The 14,694-nt window shown below is 47.5% G+C and overlaps 1 protein-coding gene and 1 pseudogene across 2 annotated transcripts; one reads left to right on the top strand and one right to left on the bottom strand.

Annotated features, from left to right (window-relative positions):
* On the top strand, positions 1–14,380 carry LOC136505470 (L-galactose dehydrogenase-like). Of its 2 annotated transcripts, XR_010771222.1 has the most exons (4): positions 1–178; positions 8,870–8,998; positions 13,374–13,868; positions 14,000–14,380. XR_010771222.1 is itself a non-coding variant. In XM_066500628.1 (3 exons), the coding sequence occupies exons 1-3, from the start codon at positions 119–121 to the stop codon at positions 13,503–13,505; spliced, it is 321 nt and encodes a 106-aa protein (XP_066356725.1). In that variant the 5' UTR covers positions 1–118; the 3' UTR covers positions 13,506–13,904. The 2 variants fall into 2 exon arrangements, 1 of the variants encoding a protein (XP_066356725.1); XM_066500628.1 differs by lacking the exon at positions 14,000–14,380 and having other exon boundaries at positions 13,374–13,904.
* Positions 14,013–14,694, bottom strand: part of LOC136503921 (protein LIKE COV 3-like) — a 21,438-nt pseudogene continuing 20,756 nt past the window's right edge.

A 14,694-nucleotide genomic window follows, 5' to 3' on the forward strand; every position in this document is an offset into this window, starting at 1 on the left:
GCTCGGTGGACGTGACTCTATCTTACTGCCACTACGAGATCAATGACACCTCCCTTGTCCATATGCTCCCTACTTGAAGAGCAAAGGTGTTGGGGTTATCAGTGCTTCGCCCCTCTCCATGGGTCTTTTAACGGATAATGGGCCACCGGAGTGGCACCCTGCACCAGACGAACTTAAGGTATATCCTTCAATTTGTTATGTGCCTGTTGAATGAACAGCAAGCTTTCTAGAGCACTTTTTTTGGCTGTTGCATAATGAATTGTGAAACACACCATTTTTACTGTCCTAATAGGCATGTTGACAGTGTAAAAACCCCATATTTGGAATGACTTTCTAGTATTTCAATCATACAGCCCCACCATTCTGTCTTGTGGCCTGTAATTTTCTTAGTTCTGCATTTCTTATCTATTTTCCATAAAGGCTTATTGGAACCCCACGGATGCCTGAGTTCGGCTTAGGAAATGAAAAGGTACAATTCATATTCATTTATTTTTCGATGATTGTATCAAATCACAGGGAAGGAAAATGTTCATGATAAGAGGTGCAACATTAATTTGCAAGGATTGCTAAGTAAACATATTTTTATTTTAGAGTTTGAGGATTTAGGTTATATAGCGCTTATGGTTACAAATGAGAAGAATAAATAAAACTTAAGGGCTTATGGTGAGGAGATTTTGAGTGGGGCACTTGTGCAAGGAGAAGGTGTAAGGGATAAAGGGAGGGAGGGTCCAGGTCCTTCTCTGGGACCGTAAAAGGGGAGGGAGGGGGGAGTGTTTTTTTTAAACAAAGGCAGGAGCTCTGCCACTCAATTAAGACGAAAGAATTTATGTACAAGAGGGCTAGCCAATGGGATTTCAAAAAGGGCACCCGATAGGCTAACCAACCCACACGACACAGCTGAGCTCTAACACGGCACACTACCATGGGTCATCGTTGCCGAGCATGGCTGAAGACGCCAGCAGCCCCGACATCTCATGGCAGTCCACACACAAGCCACCTACCAACGAGCCCGAAGCAAGCGGCCGCAACCGGTCATCGTTGCCAAGCTCATGCACCCCGCAAAGAGCAGCTCCGACTTCCAATCACGGCCACACACCTCACCTCCAGCACTTGCCGACCCCTAGCAGACCCCAGCCTACGATGAAGGTGGGGGCTCGCCGCGTGTCATCGTTGCTGAGCCAGTCCCTGACACAGCAGCTTTGACTTCTCGTAGCAAGACCCGCCTCCACGCGTCATCGAGGCACCAAGAAGCGAAGAACAATCACCGAGGAGACATCGAGGCCACGACGAAATCCAAACGCGACGCCTTCAGGAAGGTAGCGACGCCGATGACGCCACCATCGCACATCCAAAGTGGACTAGGCTTTCACCCTTGGATGATAGTGCTAGAGGGGGTACACGAGCCCCAATAGGGAAAGCGGTACCCACAGGTGTCGCCATCGCTAGGCTTTCGCCCAAGGAGTCCTCTAGCACAAACGTCGAGCCAAGAAGCAAGGCCCCTTGCCATCCATCACTGCCTTCGCTGTTGTCCTGCCGCTCCACAGTAACCCCTTCAGAGGGGCCTCGATGCGCCAGCTGCACGCAGCCGCCGCATAGCTGCGTCGGCCGCCACCCCCTCCTGCCGGGCAACGCGGAGCCGGACCTGACTCTGCTGCTCGCGAAACACCGCTGCACGACCAACGCCTCAACTGTCCGCTGTCACCGGCTCTTGGCATGTGTTGCCGACACTGCGACCCGACGTCAGCCACCACCAGACACATGCCCCACCCCCGTGGGCGCCGCCCCTGTCCAGTGGCGTCAGAACCGGCAGTAGAGCACCGGTGCCGACACCCTTTGCTGTTGCCGCTGCCTCCGCCTCCGCCTTGGCCAGCCACTGCCCTCGCCAGTCCTCCGAGAGAGTGTTAGGTCCAAGCGCCGGAGCTCCAAATCCGATCGCGTGGACACCGGATACAGCCGCCTAGGACTCGATCCAACGATCCGGGCCAATGCTGCCGCCGCCGCCAAGTCTGGAGGAAGGGACTGGCGAGGGAGAAGGGGATCCGCCGCCGTCCCCATGCGCCAGCCGAACACCAGCCGGCACCGCCAACAGCCGCAACGGACACCCCCGCCGGGCTCCACGCAACCCGTGTGGGAGGAGAGCCGCCGGCTTGCTGTCACTTGTGCCACCAAATAGCGAGGAGAGGAGGAGCCCCGCCACCGCCATCCCGGCAAGCCGCGTGGCCATGCTGGCGGCCAGCTCCGGCGGCGGCGTGGTAGGCGGAGGGGAGGGAAGGGGCGGCTGCTAGGGTTTGGGATGGAGCGGCCGCCGGTGTCGCCCGCGTGGGGGAGCGACGCGGTGGCGAGAGGGGGTTGTCCTCTGGACCAACCAGGGGGGAGTGTTGTCACTGGAAATGTGGTCTTGGTCTAGGGTGGGTTGTGTCCTAAGAGAGAAGGGATGATTTTTTATGGGATCTTCTTTTGAAGTTTATATTGCGCTGGGAACTGATTTTAGAAAAGCCTCATGGATTACAGAAGGCAAGGGACACTAGGAAGTTAGGAGCCATTTCAATCATTTTTAGTTTTTTCTTTAATTGTTTTTTAGTGAAACTTATTATTTTTGGTTTACATAAATAATAGGATTTTAAAATTTAGGTATAGTTTGACAGATTTATCACCCTCTATTGACAGCCCTCTGCAGCTATCCTTTTCTCACAATGGTGTTATTATTGAGTTCCATAGCTTCTGTATCCACTTTTAATAAACCTGAACAGGCAACAATGCCACAATTTGTCCTTTTGTTGTAAGATGATTAATCAGTTAAGTTGAACTATCTTTCTTGCCTGCTAGCTGGGTAGTCGACCCTTATATAGCTTCTGATGAGGACATCACTTCTTCATCACATACAAGCCAAGGAGAGGAGGAGGACTAGCATGGGCATCCAATTCATCTTTCTCATGGTGGAGGCCCAGTCCAACTGAATTTGGAGCCCATCTCGGGTTTTAGGACCAGTTTGCCTTAAACTGGTCACCCAGGACGCATCTGGACTCCGTTTTCAACGATCTACATATGGTTGGAAAGCTAATTTAATAAGAAAGCCAATGCAAGTAGTCTCACATCAGAAGACTTTCGGAATCAATATGAATCGTCGAAACAAGTCAACGTCTAGAATCTGCCAGGGTGCTGCGACGCCGTCTTTTGGTCCGTCGGACCGTGTGTCGTGTTTGCGCCCATTAGGGGGCGCGTCTAGGGGTGTGACACCCAAGACTCTATAAATAGCAGTCATCGCTCTCCTTAGGGTTTGAATTTTGTTTAGTTTGATTTCCTCGTGAAACAGACATTGTTTTGCTGCAACTGTGCCGCCAAGGCTGCTTGCTATGAACCAGGGCCCCAGTTCTTGATCTTGTTCGTCTATAGCGATTAGTCCTTTCAAATAAAGACTTGAACTCCTTCTCGTTATCTTAAGCCTCATATTTATTTGCAATTTCAGATTATGTTCATCCCGTTCTTGCTTGTGTTCTCGATTCGCTTGCAGGAAAGCCTTCTCGGTGAGGTCAATAGAGTTCGCGTGGTTGATAACCAATAAAGCAGTGGTGTAACGGTTGCGGGGGTCCGAATCAGTTTTGGTTCAAAGCCTAGATCGTGAACGTCGAGTCTCCACCAATCGACGCTATCATACCTATCGGAAGATCGGGCCTAGTCTACATCAAGTGGTATCAGAGCCCTTATTGCCCGTTAGGTATAACTTTATTTTTCCCTTTAGATTGTTACTATTTTTGCATTACCTATAGTTCACAAAAAGCCAAAAAAATATAAACTGCCACATATTCGTTGTCCTATAGCCTCGTTGTGCCATGCAATTTTGTCTCTGTGTCGTGTGGTTGAGTTTGTGCCCTAGGTCAAGCTCTAGTTGCTGGTTTTAGACCATTTTTATTCTAGTTTATGTTTTTCTCTTTATTTTTCATCATAATCCGTGAACACCTTCAAGTCTTGCTATGTTTCCTTTATATCCATCAAACCCTAGTCCACGCCATCTAATTTGTTATACTTGTCCTCACTGTTTCTATCAAATCTTTGCTGCCGTGACCAATTTTGTGCGCATTGTTCCCGTTTTATCCTCTAATTCGGAGTCAGTTCGTAAAACTGGTCTAATTTTCGCATACGAACTCGGATTTCGACATTCCATATATCAAAATCGATTAGAAATTTTTTTTGGATCCGTCCATCCCTACTTCATCGGGGTCGGAGATTTTTATTTTGGTCAAAAACTGGTCACAAGATCCTCTTTTCGTGGTCATAAGCTTTTTGTTGATTTTGAGCACGTCTTCTGAAATTTCCACGGGCCACGTCTTTCACTTGTTTAAGCTCATATTTTCTGTGGTTACTTCTTTTATGCTCCTAAGTAAAGAAAAAATATCAAAAAAATAAAAAGAAAAAGTCAAAGAATCCTAAAAAAACAACGACAGCCCAAAAATAGAGAAAACAGAGGGGCAAAAGTGGAACAATATCTAGAGGAGCACATATAGAGTGCCATTTGAGCTGTGTTTGCATGTGCTGATTTCTGCCTTGTTCCTAATCATATTCCTGTTGTTCACATCACTTAATACATCTGGTACTTGGAACGTGAGTAGGCCAACAACTAAGACAAGTACTTGGTATACTTATTCAGCTTTGCTATTCAGTTGCGAATTTTGCTATTCCTTGCTACTATATTGTGCCCGTCCAAGCTCCACTTTCTTCTAACTAAGTACAGGTTCGCCTTGCAACTATTATACTCAAGCTACAATGGTATCACAGTCACCGACCGATTGCACCACCTGTTGCTTTGGTAAGAACACTTGTAAGACCGTGGTAAGACACTTGAGAGTTAAGTGCCTTGTTTTTCCTTGTCAACAACCTAAGTAGTTGGTAGGGATAATACTATTTGTGTTGTCTTCTTCTTTCTACTAACCATGTCAGGAAAAGCAGAAGGCAGCGGCAAAGGAAACGGGGACACACCTACAGATTTCAATGATTGTGTTTCTAAGAATGAGTTTTGTCTTGTTCTTGATGACAAATTCAATGAGATCCTTCAACAAATCGCCAACTTGGCCAAGAGGATTGAAGATGTTGAACAACAACATCCTGAACCATGTCCTGAAGATGATGATGATGATCTCTCTGAGGAGGATGATGGCGACGCGGAGGCTGAAGCCAAAGCTCAATGATGTGCTGAGGATGCACGTAACCGTAATCGGTTGAACTTTAACCGACGCGGTATGGGAGGTAATAACCAAGGTAATAATGATCCTTTCTCTAAAACTAAGTTTAAGATACCTCCTTTTTCTGGTTCTGCTGATCCTAAAGCATATTTAGATTGGGAGATGGTTGTAGATAAAAAATTTAGCTCCCATCAAGTCCCTAAAGAATATAGAGTTAGACTTGCTACTAGTGAGTTTACTAGTTTTGCTCTTTTCTGTTGGAATGATTTTTGCAATAATGTTAATGCTAATGCTAATGCTCAAATACCTCAAACCTGGACTGTACTTAAACGACGAATGAAATCGAGATTTGTTCCTCCATACTATCAGCGTGATTTCTGATTAAAACTGTAACGTTTAAATCAAGGTAGTAAGACTGTTGAGGAATATTATCAGGAGCTTTTAATTGGTCTAGCACATAGTAACATACAAGAGGATGAAATGGATAAGTGTTCTAGATTTTTTGGAGGTTTGCGTTGTGAAATACTAGATGTTCTTCACTATAAAGAATGGACTAGATTTTCTCAGTTATATCATTATGCTCTTAAAGCTGAAAGGGAAATACAAGGACGACAACCTAGGCGTTCCACGACTTTGTACACTCCTTCACGTCCAACCGAGGTAAGTAAATTTTCTGATGTGCAGACACCATCAGCGCCTGTAAAGAAGAATTCTTCTATCACACCTTCTTCCAGTGGATCTGCTACACCTTCCTCTAGCACCTCTTCTAAAATTGTTTGCCACCGCTGCAAGGACATGGGACATATTGCTAAAGAATGCCCTAGCAAACGCGTATATATTGCTACTGATGATGGTGGGTATGCTAGTGCTAGTGATGAAGAGAATGAATTTGCACTTGCAACTGATCTTTATGTAGATAAATTTGTGGATAGTGCTGAAGATCCTGATGAGGTAATTGATAGTGTGACATGCACTGCAAACTACAAATCAATCCTTGTTTAGCGTGTTTTGAGTACACAAGTTGAGCCAGTAGACAAGCTACAACGCCACATTTTGTTTCAAATGTTCCTCATTATCAATAATTTCCGTGTTCGTGCTATAATTGATGGATGGAGCAACAATAACTTAGTAAGTTCTGAGCTTGTCAAGACCATTGGTTTATCTACACGTGCTCTTCCACATTCATACCATGTTCAGTGGTTCAACAATAGTGGTAAGGAAAGGTAACACAATCTACTCGTATGCATTTTTCTATGGGATCATACCATGATTATGCTAATTTTGATGTCGTGCCTATACAAGCTTGTTCACTTTTGTTAGACCACCCTTGGCAATATGATAATAATGTTCTACATCATGGTAGGCAAAATAGATATACTTTTATATTTAAGGGAAAGACCATTGCTTTACTTCATTTAACTCCTGCTGAAATTGTGCAATATGAAAAGGAACTTGTTGAAAAGAAAAAGAAAAGCCATGATAAAGACAGTAGCAAACCAACAAATGAACCATCAAGTAACATGAAAGAAGTTTTTTTACTCTTAAATCTGTTCTTGCTGATCATGATGAACCTTGTTATGTTTTAACTTGTACATCGCCTATGTGTCCACTTGGTCCTGCTTCTAGTGCTATGTCTCTTGTTGGTACTAACCTTTTGCAGGAGGAGGATGAATTCCCAGCAGGGAAGTCACCATGGCAGCCGCCTTTGCGAAGGATTAGGCGCCAAGATGAACGTCCTCTTCCGGAGCCATCGTTGCTGTCATCCAATGGAGAGGACGATCTACTTCAGTCGAGAACGACTTCAATTCAAGAAAGGGAGGATGATGAGGACATTACTTCTTCATCACATACAAGCCAAGGAGAGGAGGAGGATCAGCATGGGCGTCCAATTCATCTTTCTCATGGTGGAGGCCCAGTCCAACTGAAGTTGGAGCCCATCTCGGGTTTTAGGACCTTTCTGCCTTAAACTGGTCACCCAGGACGCATCCGGACTCCTTTTTCGCCGATCTACATATGGTTGGAAAGCTAATTTAATAAAGAAGCCAATGCAAGTAGTCTCACATCAAAAGCCTTTCGGAATCAACAGAAATCATCGAAACAAGTTAGCGTCCAGAATCTACCAGGGTGTTGGACACCGTCTTTTGGTCCGTCGGATCGTGTATCGTGTTTGGGCCCATTAGGGGGCGCATCCAGGGGGTGACGCCCAAGACTCTATAAATAGCAGCCGTCACTCTCCTTAGAGTTTGAGTTTTGTTTAGTTCTTGATTTCCTCGTGAAACAGACCGTTTTGTTGCAACTGTGCCGCCAAGGCTGCTTGCTGTGAACCAGGGCCCCAGTTCTTGATCTTGTTCACCTGTGGCGATTAGTCCTTTCCAATAAAGATTTGAACTCCTTCTCGTTATCTTAAGCCTCATATTTATTTGCAATTTCAGATTGCGTTCATCCCGTTCTTGCTTGTGTTCTCGATTCGCTTGCAGGAAAGCCTTCTCGGCGAGGTCAATCGCGTTCACGTGGTTGATAACCAATGGAGCAGTGGTGTAACGGTTGCGGGGATCCGAATCAGTTTTGGTTTGAAGCCTAGATCGTGAACGTCGAGTCTCCACCAATCGACGCTATCATACCTATTGGAAGATCGGGCCTAGTCTACGTCAGCTTCTTCCCAGTGCCGACCTGTTTCCTTACTAGTTCAGAGATTTCCATACATGGGGCATTGGGACCAACCTTGTCACCATCTACAGCTTGTCATATCCCCAGTAGATATCAAAACTGGTAGCTGTGGGTGATGACAGGCTGTTCTTTGACAATCTTCCTTGAACGAGGGTTATGGGACATGATTTTGGGAGATCGATTGCATGCTGCAGATGGGAAAACAGCGAACTGGATGAAAGAGCATATAATTTTCTTATTGCTTGATTTTGACAAAATGACAGCAAGTACATCGAGCTAACCAATCCTATCTTGTTCCATACTTGAATAATCATATGAATCCAGTCTAATTTATCTATCTTAGCTATTTTTGGAAGAGACGGCAGTGAGATAGAGGATGAAACCTAATCCTGGTATGCTGTGTTATGTGCCATGTTGGGACCTCCTGTGATACTGCCTCCGGTCGATATTAATTGATGTTTCAGACAGCCAAATTTGTCTGCAGTTAGTTCAATTTTTCTGTAAGAATCTTCAAGTAATAACAGCCAGAGGCAGTACTTATGTCCCATATGGTTTTCAAGATGTTGATCACGTCCTCAAGTCATTAGTTCAATATAGCATATATTGCTGTGCACAGTGGATGCACACCACCGCACCACAGCAACATACATAAGTGTAATTAATCAATCCGAGTCCATAGGAACTAACAGAGATGGGCTAAACAATTGCCAGGACACCACAATAATTTATTTATTTATTTATTCTGAATACACAGGGGAGTTGTGTATCATTGCATTAACTTCACACCACACCCACATACTCAAGCACACCCACTCAATATTCTTGATGATATCTGTATCTTAACTGAAGTCACAAGGATAAACCGTCCATGTGAAAATTGAGAACTCTGTTTGGCATAGCAGATGTTCATGTCACCTTCTATATCTTGCTGAAGATTCTTTTTGGTTTGTGTTTATTTCTTATACATACTGTTCCAATTTATGCTAGAAATTTATTTGACAAGTATAATATTGCCTGTTTGTCAGTCAGCATGCAGGGCTGCAGCTGATCACTGTGGAAAGAAAGGGAAAAGCATTACAAAGCTAGCTATGCAGTACAGCTTGCTGAATAATGAAATCTCGACAGTTCTTGTTGGAATGAACTCTTCAAAACAGGTACACTGTGTTTTTTGGACCTTTTCCTTCTATTCAGCATATTCATATTGCTTGATGAACAAAGTATCTTTTCAAACTCGTGAGCTGCTAGAACATATTCTGGTTGGTTTAGGAAATGATAAGAATTATCTATAAGGCATTTTGAACATCATATTCCCGTGCTTCCACAATCTAAACCTGATGTGAGCTGTGAGCAGATTCCTGTTGACCCCTAGTATATTTGGCTCGATCTGTATCACACGTGGCCTAAAAGATTTTCATATTTCTTTGTTAATCTTAATTAGGAATAGATTCATTGTTGTCATAGTTTTATCACTGTGTTGAGCAGTTCATCCTTCATAAGGTAATATAGAGGATAACCATGTTAGTTGAGGCCTGTATTTTTCTTTTAAATCACATCTATAAACTAGTTCCTATTTAGTTAGTTAGTACTTAGTACAGGTTTGTAAATTTGATCAACTAGAAGAGCTAAAGATTGCCAAGCCAGTTCTCATATCTTGTACAAACTTTACAAAATTTGAAAAGAATTTTTGGTAGTCACCATACTCACCAAGTGTATTACTTGATGATAAACCATGTTGTATCTTCTTTATTTAACTATTGATTAGTAGCAATGAAGTATATTGGAGCACTCACCTTATGACTGCAGCCTGTTGGGCTAGTCCTTTTCAATTCTGAGTAGCCACAGAACTTGCCACTTGCAATCATGTGTGGTCGTTCTATGGTAGCATCCTTTTTGAAGCAGGTATATATATTGCCTTGAGGATGTGCAGTGAAAATGAGTTTATTCAAAGATGACATCCTCACTGTTAGGCCTTGATCTGCTGGGAAGAGGGCGTCAGTGCCGGCCCTAAGGGTAGGCCACGAGGTGCGACGGCCGAGGGCCCAAGCGAAGGAGGGGCCCAAGCCCAGGTATACAAACCCTCACGTCCTATAGTCCATTAGGCGTTAGCAAACTAATAAGAAGAGAGACATAGAACTGGCTAGGCGGTACAAAAAGACAACATTGACATTTCTTTCCTAGTTTCCTTTTCCCATGGCCCTCGGGTAGAGAGGAGGCGAGGAGTCACGCTACACACAACACACTCTGATCGTGAGTTCGGGACGTGCGCCTTACACGTGCGGAGCTGGCGAGCTGTGCCGCCGCGAAGAGCTAGACTACCGGAGACACGGACACGGCGCACGAGGACGGCGACCAGGCAGGGCTCCACGACGACGACATCTTGATTCTTTGCTTCTTATGAATTGCGATCACCGATTAGTTGTTTAGGCTTAAGGTATTTTTTCCTTTTTATTTTTAATCCAAATTAATTATTTGTATAGTATTCCAGACTTCTAGTACTTTGTACCCATATAGTCATAGTTTTCTTCTAATTTACATGTTAGAATTTTATAATGTTACCTAAGAAACATTTGTCATGGGTGAGAAAAGAAAACGAATATATTATTTTTTAATCTATATTATTCCTCGATAATTATCATACATCTACAAATATATTCCTTAATCTATATTGTTCCTCGATAATTATCAGACATGTTAAATTAAGAATATGTTATTGAATTTGCTTTCGTTTTACAAGTAAAATTAGCGCCTATATATTATAAGATTTTATACATGGTCAAGAGGGGCCGTTATGATGAGATCGCCGGAGGGCCCTTAAAATCATAGGACCGGCACTGGAGGGCGTAGGGAGTAGGGATAGGAAGCAGAGGAGGAGGGGCGTGAGCGCTGGCGGCGGATTGGCGGCGCCGTGGCTGGCGCCGGGAACGGGGACAACACTGGATGGTGAACAGTAGGGCTGGGCGCCCAAGGGTGACAAAAAGTCACAATCCCAGGCTGATTATTCCTTAACCACAGGTTAGGCCATATAGGCCAGCGATTACAAGGAAACAAACTATCTCTCCTTAATTCTCTCAACCACTTATTTTAGGAAAATAACTAATGGTTGCATGCGATCTGGGCGTGGCTGCTGCATGCACATGCCCTGGCCGATCCTAGCCAGTCGCCTGATCTGATCGAACCGCCCGATCCCTACGCCTGTACGTCATGCCGACCATAACATATCTCCCCCCCTCGGAAAACAGCTCGTCCTCGAGCTGGAACGAGGGGTGAGCTTGGCGGAAACCATCAACAGGCTCCCATGTGGCTTCCGGGGCCGGCATGTTCGCCCACTTGACGAGGATGTGCCAAACTCCGCGGCGGAGGCTGGAACGTAAGACGCGCTCCGGCAGGAGGAGGGGACGCCCATGCTATAGAGGTGGTAGCGGCGGTGTAGCAGCCGGCGTTCATGCACCACGGAAGGGCTTGAGGACCCCGACGTGAAACACATCATGGATCCGCGCGTTGTCCGGAAGCCGTAGGCGGTACGCCACCTCTCCAATTCGCTGAAGAACTTGATAGGGCCCGGCATACTTAGGGCCGAGCTTGCCGCGCGCGCCGGGAGCAAGGGACTGGGTCTGTCGGTGAAGCAGACGGAGCCAGACCCAGTCCCCCACCGCGAAGGTGACGTCCCTGTGGTTGGCGTCGTAGAACCACCGTGCGTGCTCCTGGGCCTGCAGCAACCGAGCACGGACGCCGTCAAGAAACTCATCCCGGCTGGACAGGAGGGCGTCAACAGCCTCCGTAGCCGCACTGCCGGGTTCGTAAGCGATGAGGGCCGGCGGTGGACGGCCGTACACCACCATGAACGGCGTGGTGTGCAGTGAGCTGTGGTAGGACGTGTTGTAGCAAAACTCGGCCCACGGCAGCCAGTCCAACCAGTCCCGCGGGCGGTCGCCGGTGATGCACCAGAGGTACATGCCAATCGTCTTGTTGACCGCCTTGGATTGGCCGTCCGTCTGTGGATGAAAGGCGGTGCTCATGCGGAGTTGGACGCCGGCGAAGCGGAACAAGTCACGCCACACATGTCCAGTGAACACCGGGTCACAGTCGCTGACAATCGACTCTGGGAAGCCGTGAAGGCGCATGATGTCGTTGAAGAACGCCCGGGCGATAGACGACGCGGTGTACGGGTGACCCAGGGGAATGAAATGGGCGTATTTGGAGAACCTGTCCACCACCGTTAGCAGCACACTCTTGCCATGTACCTTGGGGAGCGCCTCGACGAAGTCGATGGAGATGTCCGCCCACACGCGCGCCGGCACGGGGAGCGGCTGGAGCAGACCGGCCGGGTGGAGAGCCTCAGTCTTGTTCCTTTGGCAGGTGGCACAGGCGCGCACGTAGTCGCGCACGGTGCGTCGATCATGGTCGATGTAGAAGTCGTGGCGGAGGCGCTGCAGGGTTTTCTGGGTGCCCTCGTGTGCGACGGTGTGGGCTGCCTGTAGAACGTCCTCGAGCACCGTAGATGACGCCGGGACGAACACCTTGCCGCCCCGGAGAAGCAGGCCATCCCGCGTGGTCTACAGGGCGCCGTGGGCGTCATCGGCAACGGCGTCGCGGCGCTGGCATAGCGTGGCATCGGCGTCGATCTCGCGCCGTAGTGCGTCGTAGAGGTTGAAGACCAGGGCGGACAACACCGACAGGTTGAGAGCGGTGTCCGTCGCCCCGGGAACAGCCCCACATGCGGCCTCCAGCACGTCACCCGTGCGGCGAGAGAGGGCGTCCACCACGGTATTCGTACGGCCCGGTGTGTACTCCACCCTGAAATCGTATCCGAACAATTTACTCACCCAGTGGTGCTGCGGGATCGTGGAGAGCCACTGGTCCAGCATATATTTCAATGCGTAGTGGGAACGAGGGCGGCGGAGGTGGCTGTTGTGGCGGTGGATGTCCCAGAGGTGGCCATGGTCCTTGATACCAGGTTGTTAGGCCTTGATCTGCTGGGAAGAGGGCGTAGGGAGTAGGGATAGGAAGCAGAGGAGGAGGGGCGTGAGCGCTGGCGGCGGATTGGCAGCGCCGTGGTCGGCGCCGGGAACGGGGACAACCCTGGACGGTGAATAGTAGGGCTGGGCGCCCAAGGGTGACAGAAAGTCACAATCCCAGGCTGATTATTCCTTAACCACAGGTTAGGCCATATAGGCCAGCGATTACAAGGAAACAAACTATCTCTCCTTAATTCTCTCAACCACTTATTTTAGGAAAATAACTAATGGCTGCATGCGATCTGGGCGTGGCTGCTGCATGCACATGCCCTGGCCGATCCTAGCCAGTCGCCGGATCTGATCGAACCGCCCGATCCCTATGCCTGTACGTTGTGCCGACCATAACACTCACCCTTTTCTTCTTTCCAAAACATGGCCAGCAGTGGGGTTTTGCAGTCCCATTTAAAGATTGCTGAGTCACCATGGAGAATCATTCAGTTTGCTTGTTGGGACAGAAGTTTAGATGGCAATGTAGTGATTTCTGGCATAACGTCTTGTCTTTCCATGATACAAGGTGGAGGAGAATGTGGCTGCTGCACTGGAGTTGTCAACATCAGGCATTGATGAAGAACTTCTGCGTGAAGTTGAAGCAATTCTTGAGCCTGTGAAGAACCTGACTTGGCCTAGCGGCATCCAACAAGCCTGATGGCCAAAAGAAGCTTTCCTAATTGGAGATGCTGACGAATCACTGCTGTTCGATTCGGTCAATTGTGCACCCTAGCATCATTGACTGCTGATTGCAAATTCGCAATCCCATATGGCTATTGATGAAAGGGGACGTCTGGGACTGTTGGGCTTTTATGGTTGGCCCCTGTGGTAATTTAGACATGTCGAATGGAGGCAACATGAGCAATAAAAGATCGATGCTGATCACTGAATAAGCCGTTCTCATACATCTGGGGTGGAGTAACACTAGTTAATTTGATTGCGCACCACATTTACAGGGACACAAGATGTTGCTGAATTATGCACACCAAACATGGATTTCTTCTTTCATTTACCTGTTGTCGTGAGTATCAATGTAAACTTATGCTGTTTGCCTGTCGTTACAATGCTTTGTCAGTTCATACCAAAACTCGCTAAAGTATTTATACAGCAAAATATTGCTAGATATACTAAAATATATTTTTCCTATGACAGATGAAAATTGGAACACGATGTCTAAACCTGCCATCTAAAACATTCAGAACCTCGAAGAGCAACCCAAGATTGTGATGATGAGAAGGAAGCGTCAGCTGTCAGGAGTTGGAAAAAGTGTGAGCTAGGAGAGTCCTTCACTGCTTGGACATGGTCGCGGAGGCCAACGGCCCCCCTCTTTGGTACCGACATGCCGCCTGAGAGGACAATTTCTGCAACAAATTCCCCATTCAGATCAAGAAACTCGGTAGGCACGAGGAGAGGAAGGCTGGTGATGCATGCTGGTATGCTGTTACCGATGGCCTCCCGGACGGAGTGGCCCGGGATGATGACGTCGCTGCAGCTCATGAGGAAGATGTCCCCAAGGTAGAGGTTGTTTGGTAGGTACGTAGACGCAGGCAAGGTCCTGGTTGCCGCGCAGCGCCACCGTCGCCGTGATGAAGCCCAGCGCATACTCGCCAATCCTGGGGTGCCGGATGATCACCACCTCCTTGAAGGCTCTTGAGCCCTGGTCTGAAATCATCGAGACGAACGAACGCATTTATGAAGTGGAAATTATCTGGTCAGGGCGTCCGATTGTCCGGACGTCGTATTCGTGGGCCGCGGCACCGGCCCAACGGCCCAACAACGTCTCTAGCATTATTTTGCTGCCTCCATCATCAGCCACCGAGGCTGAGGGGCTGCAGCCCGCCACGATG

Source organism: Miscanthus floridulus, chromosome 14 (assembly GCF_019320115.1).
Source record: "Miscanthus floridulus cultivar M001 chromosome 14, ASM1932011v1, whole genome shotgun sequence".
Taxonomy (NCBI): Eukaryota; Viridiplantae; Streptophyta; class Magnoliopsida; order Poales; family Poaceae; genus Miscanthus; species Miscanthus floridulus.

Bases quoted from the DNA above. Each gene is read 5' to 3' on its own strand.
- LOC136505470 (XM_066500628.1), top strand. From the start codon at position 119: ATGGGTCTTTTAACGGATAATGGGCCACCGGAGTGGCACCCTGCACCA. The intron at 179-8,869 runs GTATATCCTTCA...CCTGTTTGTCAG, and splicing joins CTGCACCAGACGAACTTAAG to TCAGCATGCAGGGCTGCAGC. The intron at 8,999-13,373 runs GTACACTGTGTT...CCATGATACAAG, and splicing joins GAATGAACTCTTCAAAACAG to GTGGAGGAGAATGTGGCTGC.